The sequence below is a fragment of the Mycteria americana genome, chromosome 1 (genome assembly GCF_035582795.1).
Source record: "Mycteria americana isolate JAX WOST 10 ecotype Jacksonville Zoo and Gardens chromosome 1, USCA_MyAme_1.0, whole genome shotgun sequence".
Taxonomy (NCBI): Eukaryota; Metazoa; Chordata; class Aves; order Ciconiiformes; family Ciconiidae; genus Mycteria; species Mycteria americana.
In genome coordinates this window covers 56,540,792-56,560,787 of record NC_134365.1, presented here as the reverse complement: position 1 = coordinate 56,560,787, position 19,996 = coordinate 56,540,792, and the positions used below count along the sequence as shown (strand labels likewise).

Below are 19,996 nucleotides of genomic sequence, written 5' to 3'. Positions count from 1 at the left end.
GCTACTCGCTGGGGGAGGCATTAATTTCATCCACCAGTTAATGTCACTAGGATAGCTATTTCCACACTGTTTCTGTGAGTTGCCTCCATAACATAGTGAATCAGGAGTCCTGGATGGGTATTACAAGTGGTATTTGCCCTGGCATTGATGTTCCTGCAAAATCACGGCCTCTGGGGCCTTCTGGATCAGACCCTGGTTATGAGCTCCCACCTCTGGAAAGCTGGACCCTTTTCTCAGATGCGTTGAAACTCCCAGAACGGTTTCTCAGCACCCAGCTTCTTAGTATGCAGTTGGGTGCTGAATTTTTAGTTCACTTTAGGGTTATGCTCATTTATGGGGCTTGTCTAGGTGCGATTACATATATCCCTCATCAGTTAATGTGTAGACGCTTACTCCAGAATATGAATACTTCAAAGTGTGTCTACCATGGCATGCTGAAGAGTGAGTAGAGATGCCTTCATGGATTCGGGTTACTTGTCTACCAGAAGCCAAAGAGCTGCTCTCCCATGCAGCAGAGCCGTGAGCTAACGCCCAGGACTCTCAAAAGACAGCCATGGGGTCAGATACACAGTGAACTCCCGGAGGTTCCGGAATGCAAGCCTTTATTTTTCATAAGCCACAACATGGTACGAGGACGAGACTTCCCACATCTGGGTGGAAGAGGTGTGGTGTTAGGAAAACCTGCCAGCTCACTCCTGTTGCAGCCCTGGCATTGTAGCAGCACTCAGTTCTTGCTGGAGCCCAAGCTGCCCCATGGTCTTGTCTCCTACCTGCTCCTACCTGCAGCTTTCTGGTCTGGGAGACACCTTCCTTCCTCCTTGCCTCTTTGCATTGACATTACTCTGGACATCCCAAAACCAGGAGCTGCTCTCCCCGGGCTCAGGTGCATCCCTGCACTGCAAGGCAGCAGTGCCACCTCGGGGCACTTCCCAGAATTGGGAAGTCTGCTAAAATACGGGTCAGCGTTCACATTTTTGCACTCCTACAGTGCCATTGGGTTCATGCTACCAGGAGAGCTTTCCAAAACTTGAACTACCTGCTGTGCTTTCTCCAGCTTATTTGCCATGCTGCTTTAGAAACTCTATTCAAGTCAAAACACCTCTCCCAGCACCCCGACTGCCATTTGGTATCAGCCCATGAGGACTTGTGCCATCTTGGTTTCCCCGAGAGAATGAGTCTGCCTTTTGGTGAAGGGTACAGCTGTGCTCGTTCCTTCATCTGAGTTAGCTCTGAGAACAGGGCTGCTGCAGCTGTTTCAGTTATTTAATACTTTGCACTTAAAGCACTCTTGATACATTCCCTTGATTGCTGCTCAGATAAGCAGCAGCCGCTGCCATGAATAAAATCTCTGTTACTAGCAGCAAGGGCAAATATTTTGTTTGAAGTTTAGAAGGTAAGTGGCTGTGAGCGCTGGCTTACTGTCTAGGGCTGCCATTAAGGTCAAGGTTTTCCTTTTATACATGTTCCCAGGTATTCTATGTGGGGCTAGTACCGGTACTTGATAGCAAACCAGCACCACATCTGAATAACACAGCCCAAAATAACCACAATCATGAATCTTAGTTACAGCCCCCTTCTGTTACAAGCCCTCTTCTGTATTACACTGATACAGACTGTTATACAAACAGCAAACTATGTGGTTTATCATTTGGATGCCATTGATAAGCATTCAGAAGGCTGAACCAAGCAGAATTCATTTCTTCCCCAGAGCCAGGTATTTCCCCTGCTCCTTAACAGCCTACCAGCAGAGGCAGGATGGGCACTGCTACATAATCCTCACCAATATCCTCTCTGCAGCTCCAGAGGAACCCAGGCATGAAATCTACTTCTTTTCCTTTTGACAGTAGTAGCATCAAGACAATCAGGAAAAGCTTAGAGCCTTTTCCTATGTTTAAGCTCCGTTGGGCCTCTTCTTCAACAGCAGACATTAGACATTTCATTCTTGCACACTTAGATGAGCAAGGGCTGCACAAAACCTGTGCTGACAGAACACCTACTGTCCAGCCTTCATTCACCTCATCCAAGCTGTGTCAGGCCTCAGGAGCGTGGTCTTGATAAGATACCACAGTGCTTACAGAAGGAAAATTTTCCCAGACTTAAATAAGAATATTGCCTGTGACCAGTTCTAGCAAAGGGCAGTAGCCACCGCTACTTCCAGTAGCAGTACCTGGCACAAACTGCTCGGACAGTTTCTCATCTTGCACTTTCCAGCTGGGACCAGAGTGAAGACGACTTCTGGACAACTGCATTCTCTGGGCAGCTGTGTGGACACATACATTCAAACAGGAAAACTTGCTGTATTTCTTTTTATTGTAATAGAAAAAAACCACAAATAAATCAAAACATCACTTTCTGCCTAAAGACATTATTAACATTTTTAAAATGGCACGGGGGAACCCCAGCAATACAAGACAGAATAGTAAGTGTGGGCAAAAGGGTTCTGTTCCCTTTCAGGAGTTCAGTTTCCCTGCCCCTTTGTCACTCAGCGGGCTGAAGTTCATCATCTATATACACTTACATACACTTCTCAGTCTAGTTTATATTCCTATGAGTAGGTATGGCTGGGTAGAACGCTGGGGGCACAGTCCTGCAATTTACATGTAACCATCTTTGGAGAAAATGGGTTTCCTAAGAGGCCTACAGGGTACAGGGGTCTCATTACCCAGTAAGACCAAGCAAACAGGATTCCCTCCTACAGTTCTTTTGCCATGAAACACAGAGTAGGTCCCGAGCCCCGGAGACCCTCTAGGAGCTCCTTGGCTATTGCAAACAGTATATGGCCAAGTGAAATTTTACCCAGTGACCTTAAAGTAGCAGCATTATCTTTGCAGAGGGGCTGCTCAGGAGAGGAAAAGGCAGATTGCAAAATGCATGAGGTGAACATTTTCCTTTTTTTTTTTTTTCATGCCTTCTGAGAGGATGTAAAAAGGCCTGAAGTAGGCAGCCAAGCAGAAGCCAGGCTCAGGCCCTCTAAAGTGGTGGACATAGAGGGGATATCCTCATCATGCAAGAGTGTGGGGCAGAAACCACGGCACCAGTGCTTCCACCGCAGGCAGCTGTGCTGCCTGCATGATAGTTTGCTGAAAGACAAGCAACCACAGCTGTGCTGCTTGCAGGTACCAAACCAGCATACCTAGCTGTTGGGCTGCACTGTATCAGCTTGAGTATACCTGTTCAACTGAGGAAGCTCCAAGATCTCTAACATGCTACAGCATTTTGTGGCACAGTCATGTGTGTATTAAGATGAGAGACTGGTTAGTCTTCACAGAATAGGTATGGGAAAAGACTGGAGAGGATATACATACTAAACAGGAAAACTAAGCTATAGCTTAGCAGAAAACAAACACCAATCCTTCCTCCAGGAGCACCAAAAGGTATTCATAAATGACTTATTATAGAATGCTTTCTGCAAACAGGGTATTTTGATGGGTAAAGATTGAAAGCTTTTGTATAAACCAATCTGTACTAACTGCTACAGTTGTCTCCAAGTCCAGTCCATCAAATGAAATGCTTAAGGAGAAGCTGATGGTACAAGCAGAGAATGACAAGGAAAAAAAAAATCTGGGCTGCAAGGGCCACTGCTGTGCACTGAGAGCAGGTACACACAAAACTGCAGAAGGGACTGACAGTACCCTATTTCCACTTGTGTAGTGATTCCATCAGGTGCAGGGCAATAGATTATTTGACAGAGTGACTAAACTGCAGTTTTCCTCCATTCCATCCCCTCAAAAATATGAACCATTATAGCCCACACTGAGTAACAGGGTGAGAAACTTATCAGACTGTATTCTGGGAGAAAGAGCCCAGCAGAGGAAAGACATCTCCTTTAGGTATGCAGGAAGTTTCCAGTGCAGGAAGTTTGAGATGCTGGACTGAACTTGCAGAAACACTTTTCACAACAAAGCACTGGACAAAGGGCTATACATTTGCATAGATGCTTTTTCAGCAGCATCTGGGACGTGCAATCCCCATTTATGGAGCATCCGCAATGTTATGGGGTTTGTCCGTCTTTGTTCCTTCCTAAATGTAACTGCTACAAAATTGTTCAGGAAAATAGTGTATATACAGGCATGAAAAGAAATAATTGTGCCTATTCTTTCATTCCCCTGATCTTTTTCCACTGCAAGTAAGTGCAAAGCTATAAGAATCTTAAACTAGAAGATGCAGTATTGATACAATCTAATGTCAATCTAAGGACAGGACTGCTTCTGCGTGTATCCCAATGAACTCAATTGTTCCACAGAAAAGCTTAATTTTACTCTTCCTCATTTTCTTTACATTTGGGGAGATCTACTACCTATTTCTCTTACACTTAAGCAGAACCCTCTCTGATGTGCTTGACTGCTTTGGAAAGGACAGCAATATCAAAGAAAGTTGGAACTCCTACTCTGCAACTAGATATTGAAGGCAGAATTGGTCCACCTTATATTATCGTGCAGTTGCCATGCTATTCCTGCCTTACTGTATTCCTGCCTTACCCTGGCTTGGTAAGGAAAAAAAAAAAAGCTCTTATGCAAAGGTAAATAGTTAAAAAGCTTCTGTCTATCTGCTGATAAGCTTACATGCGAGAAAATGAAACATTTCACTTCATTTTACTTTCACCTGAAATTTATTTCCACCACTTCTGCTCATGAGATTCTGTTCTTTCAGCTGGTTCTTTCCCATAACTCTTGGATCTAGCATTATGAGGCTCTTGGTAACCTTCAGTTCCAGCCTCCCTCCCACACACAGCTAGTCCCATTGAAAGTTTCAACTTTTGGGTGTGATGCTGACACACAGTTCAGCTTGATCACCTTTCCCACACAGCTGTGCCACTGCAAATATTCTAATCAGATGAGTTCAGCTTTTCCCCTGAGCAAATAACATAATGTCAATGAAATATGCAGAAGACTAATCCTGGGACACCTTCACTTCCTAGGCTACCAATACTTGCTTTGTCTTTTTGCTACAGACTTCAGCAAATACCCTCAATAATATAGGCAGTGACAGGAGAAAGAGATGCAAGCCTGCAAGGGATGGCTTGGACATCCCCTTATTTACTCCAAATTGTGTAACGGGCCCTTGAATGCTCATGGAATGAATTCCCACTTACCAGCACAGGAGTTACTTAGAAAGTGTCAGCCTACTCAGACAAGACAGCCTTTATAAATTAGTATAATACTATTAGAAATTATGGCAATCTTTTTGGTAGCATTGTCTTACATGCACCCTGATAAATCCTCTCCCTAGGAAATTTTAAAACTTGTCTTGTAACTTCTGTAGAGTTAATTCTGATGGGAAATTATAAAATAGAAATCTGGTAGATGTTTAAAAAGGAAGAGGCCTGGTGAGGCTGGGCACACTGGGTCACTCCTGTTAGCTCTGCCCATTATGTCTGCTGAAGGTATTTCCTCCGGGTGGCTGGATCTGGATGGAGTCCAGGAGGGGCCTTAAAGCTTGTCCAAAAGGTCTGAGAAGGTAAAGAAATAAACATCTCAAATAGCTTACTTGATGAACAACTTTTCCCATTTACTACTGAAGTGCACTCACTTCCTAGAGTGCAATCAAACCAACATTGTAGAAGCAAATTTGAAGAACAGACTTCCACTACAAACTAAAGCAAAGTAATTTAACCTATTCAAGAGAGTTTACTGTTCAATAACTAAGAATCTTAAACATGATTTTATATAAGCTAGTTCTGAGTCCCAACACGCCCAGACTGCTACTGTGGTAATACTGTGTCTGAAACTGGCTTTTAGTAACTCATTCTACTTAAGCGTGCAAACGAAATCCCTGTTATGCAACTGCTGTGCTCCATTAAGTACCACATCAATATTAAAGACTGCTAGAAGAATAGCCTTTAGCTCCCTCATAAGACAATGGTTCAACACTCACAGAATAATTTCTGTTGCAATCTGTGGCACCTGGTTTATCTTTCAGTATGACTCACTCTGCTATAGACTTTATCTGATTTTGAGAGTTCTGAAGTGATAAGAGCCCAGGGTAGAAGACATGTGTCTCCCAAATAATGTGATATACCATTGTTATGAGAAATAAGACCTAAATGATGGAGCTCAAATCACCTCACTGGGATCCTCACTAGCTGAGAGTTTAAAGGAAAAAAAAAAAAAAATGTTGAGCTTAACTATCAGGCAGGAATTCTTCATTTCCTCTTTTTTCTATCCTCTTTTTCCATCCAGTCCTAGCTTTAAAACTGCAGCATCAATTTAAAAATTACATCTCCCCTGCCTCGTCACAAGCAAAGCTGACACCTCCACTGCAATTATGGCGCTTAGAGTAAGAGAAGTGACCTTGAACAGACTCTGGTTTCCTAAGACAAAAAAAATTGCACCATTTTCTGAAACTTTCTATGCTTGTCTGGTCACATATGACAGACTATCACAAAATAACTAGTTTTAGTTAAAGGCAGAAGAACAACCTTCTCCTGTCTTCTTACTAATGCCAGTGACGGCCAGCATTTGTCGTACAGTGTTGTAAGCGCTGAAGTAAAGCAAATAGCATCCTCTCCTTAATCTTATGCTGGTCCTCAGAGAGAGCCAGCAGAAACTGGTACCGCTGGCTCTGTCCAATGTTTAAGCATTAGCATGAAGCAATACACTGCAGAGAGAAGCGGCATGCATACTCACGTGGCAAGAACTTCAGCTGGAAGGTCAGTGATGTAGGAAGGGATTTTTCTTCCTGTCAGGAACTGTGCCACTTCATTACTGAAGGTGTTGCAGTTATGTTCAAAGAGGTTGTAAGACTCTCCTCTGTGCCACAGGAAAGGAATTGAAACATAAAAAAAGACAGACTCAGCAATAAATCTAACAAGCAGAAAAACTTAGACCCCTAATGAGGAACATTTCCTTACATTAGCACTTCTTTCCCCCATGAAGAATTCTAAGGCAAATAGGTAAAACAGACATCAATTCACCTTCAAATTCAATTGAATCAGGGTGGAAAATGACATCTCTCTGCATCACTGACTTTATACAATGTTTTTTTGGAGGATAAGTGAGGTCAGGTTTCTTCAATTAAAACCGCAGAAGGAATAACAAGAAATCACAGGAATTATTGACACTGAAATATAGCCAGAACACTAAATGCTACTGTTTCCTATTCTTGTGAGAAGTAGACTAGACTCTTTAACAGTGAAGACCTTGCTTTTACATGTCTGAAAGTTGGCAGCTTTACTACAACGCTTCACCTATGACTCATGGGGCAAAGCACTATTTACTGAAATATTTCATATAGTGCCTTCATTTTCCCTGGTGATTCTCTCAAAGGCTTTTCAGGCATTATTCCATTTTACAAAAAACAGTGTGAAAGACTTCCTGGAAGAATGCTTTCCCAGCCTAGCTCAAGGCCGGCACACCAGCAGGTTGCATATCTGGTAGCTCCTTCTGTATTGGTACATCAGTTCCAGTGTCATATTTGGAGAGTACCAAATAATACACTAAACAGACAAAGCCTTGTGAGCAGGATTGGTTTCATAATGCCTTCCTCCATTCTGCACCCCTTCTCCTAAAGGCTTTTTTTGTTATACAGATTTTACAGTACAAGCTGCTACTTACCGGAACATAGATTCCCCCAAAGAGGAAAGATACTCTAGAAAAATTTCTTCTGTGACTTCAGTGTTCCCCAGGTCAACAACTGAGTCTGGGGGGCCAAGAAGTGTCCCGCCCTGTAAAAATTAAGAGCCAGAAGATAATGTTAAATGGACAGACTGAATTCTTTTGGAGGACTCTACTGAATAGAGCTATTGTGGCTTGTCCAGGCACAAAAGGAGAAACTTTTGGTATGTTTGTTAAGCAAAAAGCCCTACTGGCCTCCCCTGTTCTGCACTCAGAGAATGAGAAGTAACATGCAACTTACATTTCAGCTCTTATACTCAGCTCTTTGTGCTGAAAGCTCTAAGCTATGGCAAAATTCTGCTTTAGAAGAATGGCCCATCAGTTTTGCCTCTCCAAGAACAGAAAGGTCTGACAAAGCATCATTATTTTTTTTTAAAAGGATCATCATCTTAAAAAGGATGCCTTGAGTTGCCACGTCTGCACGTAAAACCTATTGATACAGAATTAGACAAGGTGTCACTCTGGCAATGCAGCTGCAGAAGGTGTCTCAGAGAGAGAGACTCCACCAGCAGAAGCAACCCCAACCTGTATTTAGTTGGGCTTAAACCCACTGTCCATGCTCCCTTTTCCTCAGATGCTCTGGGCAACCATGGCAAGCAGCCACATGTGGCTGAATTCAGAAGCCTCTTGCTGCTTTTCTAAAAGACAGTGACACAAGCAATTCTGATCAGGTAACCCTATCACAAAATTATTTTATCAGAAAAATAAGTTTAACTTACAGGTGCACAGCTGGAGATTCCTCCACTGCCATAGAAGAACTCATCCTTATGGACTATTATGGAGGTGTGCCTGCCACAGAGAACAAAAAACAGGTGAAACAAAGGAAATATTTAACCTAGCACATAAATCACTGGTAAATCTGTGCACTCAAGGACATAATGAAGTGAATAACTGAAAGAAAAGGTCAATGTGTTTCTGTGAGTAGGAACAGGATCTGCTGGGACATGAATGGATATGGAAGCAATGATTATCAAGCCTACTGTAACTCTGTAAGCAGCTGGAAAAGAACATGCTTAGCTGGGTGCCCAAGCATGAAAGAACATAGGAAGAGATGGACTTCTACACCAGCATGTGGAAGCAGCAGCCTCTTTCAGCTAAAGGGTTGAGGGTGAAGTCACAGAGACAGAGACACAGAGCTAGCCCTGCTACCACATTGACAGAAGTGCATGTCTGATAGACACTGACTGAGAAGGTCAGACAATCACTGGAGATGGATCAACAGAGAGGAAAATAGATGCACACAGGTTTGGGGTATTTTTTGCCTTTTTTTTTTTTAAAAAAAAGCGCTATTGATATGAATTATAGCAAACTGGGGGGTGCTTTTTAACTGAACGTAGCCACTGCTCTTATGTGTCAGAAGGCCTGATTCTCTAATACCTTTTTCCCACCTACTCTTTTACTCTCATGTTTAGTCATGCCTGCAATCAGAAGACAAAGTGCTTGGGACAAGGACAACATCCTACCCTTGAAAAAGTGTACAAGTGCACTAAAACGCAACAACTACTACCAACACTTTTTTTCATGGGGTCCACTGAGCTTTGAATGGAGAAGTTTAACCAGCACCTAACTGTACATCATCTTACTGTCAATCTGTATTCAGGAACAAAAATTACCTTGGTGTCTCTTCAGCACCAAAATGTTCTTAAGATCTGAAGCATATATAATCTCATATTGAAAATATTTCCTACACCACACAGTGTTTAACACACATTATACAATTTAAATCTAGTCACTTACCAGATGCCATCCAGCTGTTTCCCTGTATGCAGAGAAAAGAAGAGTTATTAGCAACGTATTTTCCAGATTTCAGCCTACTTTCTGTCAGTCACTTAGGAACCATGCTTATTATTTCACCATGACAGTAATACCAAAGATTTCATCCCAGAGCTGCTTCTAAAGAAACAGAATATCTTTCTTTCAAATGAACTACTCTGTCCACACTACTGCTGTACTTTTTTCCTCCTGCATCCAGAGGTGACAATGCCATCCTATCCTGCCAGTGCTCACCTTCCTTGGGCTTTGTCTACAGACAAGAAAACAAACCTTTTCCTAAAATTAGAGTCTTCAGTCAGGGCCAGAAGAGTTGCATTTTACACTGATTTCATAATTTCAGGCAGTTAGCCAGCACAGAGTATTCAGTTTTCTTTTTCAGTAACTGATGAGAGATCCGACTTAAACATATGGTCTGTGGTTTCCTCCTTTCCCTCCCTTCCCCTGCCCTTAAAAATTAACAGTTTAAGTGGGAGTTGGGGGGGAGAAGTGCAGGGTTGAAATTTATACAAGTTATACAATTGTGTGTTTTGTTGAACACAGCAGCAAAGACTTACTTCAGGCACCACTAAACTGATAATATCATTGTGTCTTAGAGAAACAGTCCCTTCCGAAATGCTTTTTCAGTTCCCTAGAAGTGGGAAACCTAAACCTCTCTGTGTTCATGGTAGGATCTCAAGATCAAATCTCTTCAAAGGGTCACCAGCTGTTACTGCTCTAGGCTCAATTATTTTATCTATCATAACCTAAAGGCTTGGTCCCTGGTATCGTACCCCTTTGTAAACTTGTACGCGGCAACAGCATGCTATGACAGATGCGCTATAACTTTATTTTGCCAAACAAGGTGCACAACACCCAGAAAAGTGGATTTAGAACAGAAAAAACGTGTGCATACCAACATTTGGTATTCTCCTGAACTCAAGCAGCAGACTGAGTGCTCCTCTGCTGTAGCTTCTGCTTGCTTGCAGCAGGCTCCTGATCCTTTTAGTCAGCCTCCATGTGTAAGTGCTCTCCCCCAGCAGACCACTTCCCACACCACTACCCTTTATATCCAAGCAGCACCTCTTCCAAGATGTTTTGTTGTTATTGTTCAACTTTTAGATAAAAGACTGTGATGTGATGATCGGCTAAAGTCATCTGCAGGTTTCCCAGAGCTAGATAAAAACCACTGTAGGCATGACAAAAAAGCCACCTGAACATGAGAGGCACTGTTCTAGTAAAAATTTGTTCAGAAAGCTGATGAGTCAGCTTTCTGACCCATCAGCTGGCCAAAACTTTTGGCCAACAGGCTTTGCTCTGGTTTGGACACCATCTGTTTGCATCACACCAGCCTCAGGTCTCCCAAAGCTAGCCACAGACCTTCTTGCTTCCTGAATCCTGGGCCATTATGCCTAGATATTATCCTCCTCCTTTAAACACAGCCTCAGAGCTGTGGTCTTCTTTTTAATGTTTTATTCAAATGCTTGTGACATTCAGGCTTTTCTTAGCTATCTTGAGGGCCACTGCCTTAACTGACCGTAACTCAGGATTCGGCTGCATCCCTCATCACACTGTCAGCTTTGCCTCTCCCTAGCAAATATTCCAGCAGCCACCCTGCTTGTATTCCCACAGCTTATGATGCTGAAAGTGCACTGCGACTGCTTTTCAAAGGCTGGAATCAGATGCTCAGAATAACAATCAATTATTCCACTCATTAAAAAAATGTTTGGTAAAAATGAAGCTTGGCTCAGTTGCATTCCCCTGCTCTTCCCCCACAATTCCCAAAGAGGAAGCAGAACATTACACATTGGGCCCCAGCTAGCGTATCAGGGGCCTAAAGCTAAACGGTAGTTTGACAGAGCAATATTTCATCCCTCAGCCTCCAGGATGCTGGCTTCTCTGCTGAAACTTTAGGGGTCACTCTTCTTCTGTGGGTGTCCAGCTTCTTCTAAGATACCCAGTGCGATAACAGTGATGGGTTATGTCATCCCAGTTCCACTTGTCCTGTGGAAAGACATTCTCTGACTGTCCTTACTTAGATTAGTGCCACGGCATCAATGGCATACAGGGAGGCAGAGGCATTGCCCTTCCCTTTCTAATAGGCAGAGGGTCTTGGGGTATTTATCCCCTCCTACTCCTCTGGTAGGGCTGCTTTGGTCTCTGAGTGCCAGGAGCGAATATGCTACTTTGAAGCAGCAGTAGTTCTTCACGAGTTCCTTCTCTTGAGCAAAACCAACTTCCTGTCATCAGGACTGGGTAAAACAGAGGAACAAAACTGATGAGGATAATCCTTCAAGAGGTCTGAGAAAAGGATGTTTATGTGTCCAAGTAAGGAATAAACAATGACTACCATATTTTTTCTGCTCAAGTCTGAAGCAAAATAGGCACAGAGGTAGATACCTGCTTCAGACAAGGGTCGTGTAAGAGCAGAGGCAGGGAAAAGGCTGTTGTGACAAGAGACATCACTCAAAGCGAGCACACATGGTTTTGAAGTAGGTGGACTGATCTGTCACTACGATGGATCACAGCCAGGCAGCAAGCATATTCGCTGTCAACCCATCGCACAGAAATGTAGGCATGGAGTAGGATGAAGGCCAAAAGATAGTAGCAATGATGAGAGAAGCGGAGCAGTGTGTTGCAACATCTCAGGAGCATTTGCTGCCCCTTTAGCGTGTCCCACGCTGTTGTGCTCCTCGATCCCCTGGCCCTTGTTCCACACCTTCCCCATCAGAGCTTTCGCCTTGCTGTCTAGAGCTGCCAGAAACCAGTGACACTGCAGGCTCCTCAGCAACATGCGAGGTAGGGTATAGTGCACTGCCCTAACTTTAGCAGCTGGCCTACAATAGGCTCTAACGCTTGGCTTTGCATAGTTAGTGTTCTGCATGTCTGTTAATAAATTATTACACATTTGTTCACAATAAATCACTGTCTTCCACTAGAAACTTGAACTTTATCCTTCAGGGCAGAGAAGCAAACTGTTTCAAAGGCAGCACATACTAGAATTGTATCTGCCCTTTTGCATGCAAAATGGAAAAAGAACATCTTAATATTTACTTTCACACACATTTCCAGCAAACAACGATGAAAAGCTTTCCACAAAGTTGCCACTTTGCACCTAGATTCTGTGTGCAGGTGAAAGAGTTATAGCAGATGCTGACAATGTCACAGGTGCTGCCAAGAACCTGCTCACGCAACTACAACACCTACTTGAAAAGATCATTGCAGCAAAGGCTACCACACATTGGGCTGCTCTAGCAAGACTGCAGCCAGCAGCTCAAGGGAGGTGACTCTTCCCTCCTATTCGACACCTGTGAGACCACATCGGGAGTGCTGTGTCCACTTTTGGATCCCCCCGGTACAAAAGACACCAACATACTGGGCTGGAGCACTTGCTGTATTGAAGAGTGGCTGAGAGAACTGGTCTGTTCAGCCTCAAGAAGAGAAGGCCAAGAGTCCTTATTGCTGTCTACAACTACCTAATGGGTATGGAGGAGAGGGAGCCTTATTCTACTCAGAGGTGCACAGTGAAAGGCCACAGGTGCTAGTTGGAAAACGGGCAATTCTCAACTTAGTGAGAGGAGGAAAAAAATTACCATGAAGGTGGTCAAACATTGGGGCAGGGGTCCAGCAAGCATGTGGATTTCCATCCTTGGAGATACTCAGAACTCAGCTGCCCAGGGCCCTGAAGAATCTGCTCTTGCTGGATCTACCTTGAGCAGGACCTCCAGAGGTCCCTTTCCACCAATGCAATTCTCTGATTGCATGAACAAAACCCAAACAGAATTCAGGTAAGGGACTTTGCATTAGACTGCAGTCCAGCCCTGGGGGGCTCCTCCCTGGCTGCTATACATGGAATCCGTAGCCAACAACAGGCTGCAACTGCCAGGGCAGTAACAGGACAGCTCTTGGCAAGTGAAGCTGTCTATCTTCACAAGGCAGGTCTGTCTGAGGCTGCTCAGCTAGGTCAGTTTGTGCCAAGTGCTGGTTTGATGATCTTAATGGAGCTGCTGACCTGCTATTTTTCCTTGGCTCCTGTAAGACATTAACCAGGCTGGCACTGTGGAAAACACATGCCAGATCTGCAGCACTGATGACGATAAGGCATCCATGGTAGCTCTCCAGCCTGCTTGCAGACAAAATAAAATCCCTTTCTGCCACTGGTGGACTGTGCTTGGTCAGAGGCAGTGCAAGCCTCTCCAATGACAACACCGTTGGGGAATCCCATGCCTAAGAAACCTGCCATTATTGGCCATATACGCATCACCCAGAGACACCCAAGACAAAGAACTTTTGGAAAGCTGCTGCAGTTTCTCACACTGCACAGCTGTCTGTTGTCATCTCAACTCCAAACTGACCAACAGAGGAATAAGTCAATGGCCACCAGGTTCTGAGGAACTTGGGCAGCTCCCTTTCCTGCTGCTCAGCAAGAATCTCAATGTTGTTTGTCTGTTGCATCATGTACAGACCTTCATGGACACCATAATCTTCCTCCTGAAGTTTTGCCTCTGTTGGTGATCCTCCTATATGACTCTTCTTGCCCTTCTCTCAAACTCAGACATTGCACAGAACAGGTGACAGCTCACAACAACTGCCACTCCTGACAAGCTCACATAAAGCAATCAGGGCAGCCTGCACTAAGGAGTTATGTCTTGCCTTCTGCTGGACATTGTCCGCTATATAGAAAATACATTGCTCGCAGCCTCTGAAGGCTTGATACACGTACCAGCCCCAACAGTATGACTAAGCAAGGGTCAGTACTGCTCTGTTTCCGCAGCCACCTGCCCAAGTGAGAGCATGAGTACAGCATCACTGTAGCAGTGCTAAGGCACAAGTTGTATCCAGGCCTTGCAGCGACACTTTCCAATAAAGCTGCTTCTGGCAGCACTGTCCAGCTTAAAAAAAAATAGAAGGTCAAGCTTGCCAGAGAGCCTCCCCAAATAACCCTACAGTGCAGGAGAGATTACATCCTGTGGTCAACTGAGTGGTCTAGAAGGGATTGCAAATACCATCTGGGATACTGGCAAACATCACTGCTTTTCATGCTCTTCCACTCCTTGCCACAACACTCCAAACTCCCATGGCATGCTGCAACGTGGGCAGAACTATACGCTGGTACTGCCACCAAAACCAACACATTTACTCATAACCTGAGGCTGTCTATAACTATATAGAAAAGTCTGATTCCCTAGTAATTTCCATTTGAGCTGCAAAAGCCTTTAGATTGCAGGCATTACCCTTCACTCAATACCTACAGCAAATCTAATCCAAACGATGCACAGTCATATAATGCAGAAGAGGAATGTCCTGATAGGATGATACTCTTTTGGGCATCTACTGTTCATCCAGGTAAAACAGAGAAACAGCAAGATGCCTAAAGAGTTTAAATATTCCAAGGGACAGAGGGCTGTTCAGCAGGAAAGGGTGTTGCAAATTTAGACGTACACACTTAACCATACAACAATTAGTGCACACGGTCAAGTTACCAGGTATCAGCTGTCCCACAATAATTGCCTGTGTTCAAGCTCAGCCTGAAGTGAGGCAATTCTAAGCTGAATTTGATCTGCTTCCATTACAAGCTTAACGCAAGTCAAGCTACCTTGCGTTTGTCACAGACCACAAACATGGACATGAAAGTTACTGGGTTATATCCGTGAGAGTTTAGGGTGATAGCTTGTCAGTCTTTGGAAACCTGATCACATATCTGATCTTTAAGTCTTTTTTGTTTTTACTTGCTGAGGTGCTTATATGGATCTTTCCTGAAAATACTCACTAGAACTCAGGAGGGGATGCCAATTCAGCATAGATTGGCTTGTGTGCTTAAGCATCCCAAAGATTCAAATTGTTTGAATGAGGGAGAGTATCATCTGTCAAGTAAACAAGGGTTTTTTATTTGCTGTTATTTTTCTTTATAACATTCATAGCTCAAATACTTTCATGGTGCTTACATGAGCCAGAAACCTATGAGAAAAATACAACATTCAAACGCATTAATTCCAGGACCCTCAGCTTAGTCACAGGAATGTGGAGAATGAAGTAGTTGGATTTGCTTGTTGTACAACTGATTCAGGAGACTGTCATTGTTAGGATACAAGGGTATTTTGAAAGAAGCAAGCAAGCCTGTATAATTTTAGAATACAATCAAACAGGATTACTTCCATGCTTGGATTTATCTGGAAGGCCAAGCAGAAGGGAGATTAGATGCTCGCCAATCTATTTTACTGGCACTGTTAATTTGTTAATCTTGAGGGCCACGCGATGTAGTTTATTCCTCTGCATTTCAAATATCAAATCAAAGTGGCGTTTGTATATTAATCCAAATTATTAGACTGAAGGACATAAGAGTTCCGAGACATGAAGGAATTATATAAGGAGATGCGCACTTAGTTTACCCCATTCAGAGCTTAGGCCCAGAAAAGACCTAAGACCCTAAAAGACCCCAAAAAAGTAGTGAACTGGTCTCCTGTGGAACTGGAAGCAATATAATTTGGTCAACCAGCATGGGTATTTCTAGCAGTGCATTGTTTTGCATATTGTTGCAATTTCCTTAGGCCAATCCATTAAGATTCCTGCCCTTTTTTAATTGAAAATTATCCTATGTGCTACCCAGGGTGCTCAGCTGAAGCAAAAACACCTAGTAGAGAAGGAGGAGCCTGCTTCAGTTCCCTTCTCCTTGAGGTGCCTCGAGAGACCAAGAAGTAGGCTAGATTGGGGGAGGGTAGCACACTTGATTTTCATTAAATCCCTAGCAAATGCTCTGGAGCAAAGCTAATGGAATCTTACGCTGGAGCAATTCAAAACTCTTCAGAACTGGTGGAGGAGAGGCAGAGTAATGCACTGGGTCTGGAAAAAAGGAACAAAGCAGAAGGTACCTCCTTTTAGCAGTTACCTTTTGCTCCGATTCCTTCTGGGCTGTTAAGCCCCTACAGCTGAATGCACCACCTAAATTTCAGCCGATACATACTCCCACTCAACTCACCGTTAATTTATACTACACTGAGCCAAAGCTGCTGTGCTAAACTAAGCTCCTGCCCATTATGTGAGTCACATGAGCAATAACCTCAGTTACAGGACAGGAGAACTGAGAGCTACAAGACATTTTTCTTTAAGCCCATGATGCAAGAGGATTTTAATCTTCCTTAAAGATTTCTCTGCCTTTGGACATCTACTTCAAAATCAGCACCACAAGCTGAACTATTTTGTTTTCCTCTCTACCCCCCACAGAATCAGGTGGATTATGTTTTCTATCTTGAAAACAGAAATCTCATTGCCTTCAGGTTAACATTTATTATTATTAGATCACATAGTTGGACAGACAAATGTAGTCTCACAGACTGCGAATGGAGGAGAGAGGGGGAACAGTACCTGTAGAGAAGATGCACATAGAGCAAAAGCACACAAAAATTAAACACGCCACTTCTGATTATCAAAGACAACTGAACTACAATATTTGCTCATGTGTACTTTAGAATAGAAATATTCACTGAAAAATTACAGGAAACTCAAAGAAAAGTAAGAACAACAAAAGTAGTCTGGGTAGAAAAAGAGTAAACTTGCCAAGAAAAGTGAAGACATGCCCAAGAACATGACTAAGTCACTCTAAAGCCTGCTATGAACACTGCTGTATAGCTCTGCCTTCCAGGTTCATCATTCAACAACAACGGAGAGAAATGACAGTGAAAAAGTTAGGATAATGTTTAGTAGTGAGAGCTGATCCTTGAATGCTGTACTGACATAATCCATAATACCTCTGGATCCTATTGGCACAACTGAAGACACCATGTGGTGATGCTCTCGCAGTGATCAGCTCCATAAGAAGGGGTTCATCCCCCTCTGGCAGGGGGATCTGAGCTTCTGTTTTCGAGCATGCTAGGAATTGATTTTAGCACAATCAATTATTGTATTTGTTTCTTCTCTCTAAAACACATGTATTTCAATATAGGTGATGTTACAGAATTATCACTTAAAGCAAAAGCATTGTTTCGATCAAACTTGGCATCTATGGAAAGAATACCATAAGTAGAGATGACAAATGTTTAGCACTAAATCATCTAAGAAATCCTTTCCTCTTCAATTTCTATGACTTTCTCTGATGACGAACAATTTATGAACATCACTGACAAAAAAAAAAAAAAGGAAAAATAGCTACTGACCATCTGAACATTGACATACAGAGAAGTAACAACAGTTTTTGTTGTTCTTCAAGAAAAAAAAAGGTGTGTACATGAGGCAAGAGGAGTATTCTCTCCATCACTTTGCTCTCGGGGAGGTTTCTAAAATAATCGGGAGGTATGACAGAGCTGAGTGTAAATGAACAGAAGATACTTAACTTGAAGGAAAAAAGGAAGAAACAATGGTTTGTTTTATGGACAATCCAATTGCTGGATCTATATAATCCCAAATATTCTGCAGTCTGCGTTGTCACTGTGACCACGTAGGCCTAGTTGGCCCTGTTCCACAAACATGACTGAACTCAGCTAGTTACCAGGCAGTACTAGGGAGCAACACTTCCCACACTACTGAGACGTGTTCAGATTTTCAAGTTTTCCTTTTCATTGCTCAGACCCCTAGAAATTTAGCACCAAACTGTATCACAAGCACAAAGTTTTTAAGTTGTTGTTTGGATAGCATAAAAAGCACCAAAAATGAAGTCATGCACTAAGTGTTTTTATGTGGAAATTCAGAAAGCTCCAAGATCGACTTTGTGGGTAGGAAGAGAGCTAAAAAGCCTTCACTTGATCTGTGTGAAGATTGGCATGGAGATACATATAGTGACAAGCTATTTCTGCATGAGTCTTTGCCTGGGCCAACACTTTGAAACAAGACTGGTTAAAATCTGCTCACCTCAAACACAGGTAAGTCATGCACACATGTAATCTGTATCTTAAGATTTATAACTCTTAGCACAAGATAAAACATGGCTATTATGAACTAACAGGTGAAGAGTTACTTCCCCGAGAGCTACAACAGAAGCGTCTCTGACCACACAAAAAGTTTTGAGGTTATCCAGTGCGGGAAACACACATCTCCCAAAGTTGTTGTTGCTGTCTGGCTAACAGACCACAACACGTACAATCTCTATAATATTTTCTTCTCAACTTTGCAAGCCTGTCGTTGATGTGTATGAAACCTCATGCTAAGAATTATTTGGACTTTCATTTTAAGCTTGCAGGAAAGCACAGAATCTCCTCGTAGGACAGATGAGTGAAGTGAATGCCAACAAACTGTAAAACAAGATTACATGGAGCCATCTGTTCAGACACTGAGCCTGTTGAGAAGTCGCATCTCACAGACTGCTGGTCTGACACAGGCCAGAGTCTACATGTAACAGGCATAAACCACTCTCTTGTTGCGTTCCTAATTTACGCTTCCAAAACTTCAAGGAAGTTTGTTTCCTTGGAAGGAAACCTAAGTTTCCTTCACATCCCCAGTCCAAGGTTCAGTTGGAAAAGCACACATTCTTGACAGGACATACAACAAACTTTTACAAACTCCTTGGAAGGAGAAGGTGGCTAATTGCACATCGCAAACCATGCAACGCCTAGCCCAGTCCAGCCTCACCACAACATGGAGCCACTTGAACTCAATAACCTTGTAAACAGCAGAAGGCTTTCTTCCAGTTCAGCCTTCCTGCCAAGGTTTCACAGCAGTCAGGGCATCAGGACCTGAGCTTTCCCTCACTTCAGGGGCTACGTACTACTTTTAACTGGCCTTTAGTAAATAACGCCAACGAAGTGGCAAAGGACAGATGGGGAAAAGAGGCTGGACCCTGTTCACCTGGAGCTGCCTTACTGACAAAGCTCGTTCCGCTGACAACGGAGACAGGGACCCTGCAGCTAAAACCCACTTTGTTCCCACGCATCGGGCCCCCAAGCCAGGCCCGCAGACTCGCAAGTCGTGCTTCAGCCACCGGCCACCGCCGCGGCCCGGTGCCCGCAGCCGCCGAGGGCTGCCCGCACCCTCAGGGAGCCCTTCCCCGACGGGCCGTTCCCTCGGGAGAGCGGTACTGGGCGGGGGAAAGCCACCCCCGGGGCCGAAGGGAGTGATTTCGGCCCCGTTTCCCGGCGCGGCGAGGCCGGGCCGCGGCGGTCGGTGGGGGGACGCGAGCCCCCGGGAGGAGGAGGCGGCGGGAGCGGTGGGCTGGGCCGGACCGGGCCGGGCCGGGCCCCGCGCGGAGGCGGGGCGGTGCCGGTGCCCCCGCCGTGCTCTTACCCAGCATGAGGGGGCTGAGGCGCCGGGCCATGCCCTTGGACAGGTCGTACACATAGAGCTTCACGGGGTGCAGGGCCAGCGACTCCTCCATGGGGGTGCGGGCACGGCCGCCGGGCGGCACCCGGAGCCCTGGCAGACGCCCGCCGCCCGCCAGGAAGCGGCGGGGAAAGGGAAAGGGCAGCCCCGGGGCTGGTTCCGCCGCCGCTCCCGGGTGCGGCAGCGCCAACCGTGAGGTGACAGACGGAACGGAAGGGGCGACGCTGCCTCTGCGCATGCGCGGCAGCCGGCGACCGGCCCGGCTGCCCCGTCACTGCGCCGTTATGCAGCGCGGGGGGTCGTCGCGGGGGCGGAGCTAGAGGCGGTGGGCGGGGATAGGGCAGTCCCTCTGTCATTGGCTGAGGCTTGCCGCCTCTTCCGACTTGCTA

The 19,996-nt window shown here is 44.5% G+C and overlaps 1 protein-coding gene across 1 annotated transcript; it reads right to left on the bottom strand.

The window, feature by feature from the left end:
* Nucleotides 1-2,294: 2,294 nt before the first annotated feature.
* On the bottom strand, nucleotides 2,295-19,878 carry DESI1 (desumoylating isopeptidase 1). Its single transcript, XM_075499653.1, has 6 exons — nucleotides 19,572-19,878; nucleotides 9,351-9,372; nucleotides 8,333-8,402; nucleotides 7,554-7,663; nucleotides 6,627-6,749; nucleotides 2,295-5,449 (listed from the first exon to the last, which is right to left on the bottom strand). The coding sequence occupies exons 1-6, from the start codon at nucleotides 19,843-19,845 to the stop codon at nucleotides 5,356-5,358; spliced, it is 693 nt and encodes a 230-aa protein (XP_075355768.1). The 5' UTR covers nucleotides 19,846-19,878; the 3' UTR covers nucleotides 2,295-5,355.
* Nucleotides 19,879-19,996: the final 118 nt, after the last annotated feature.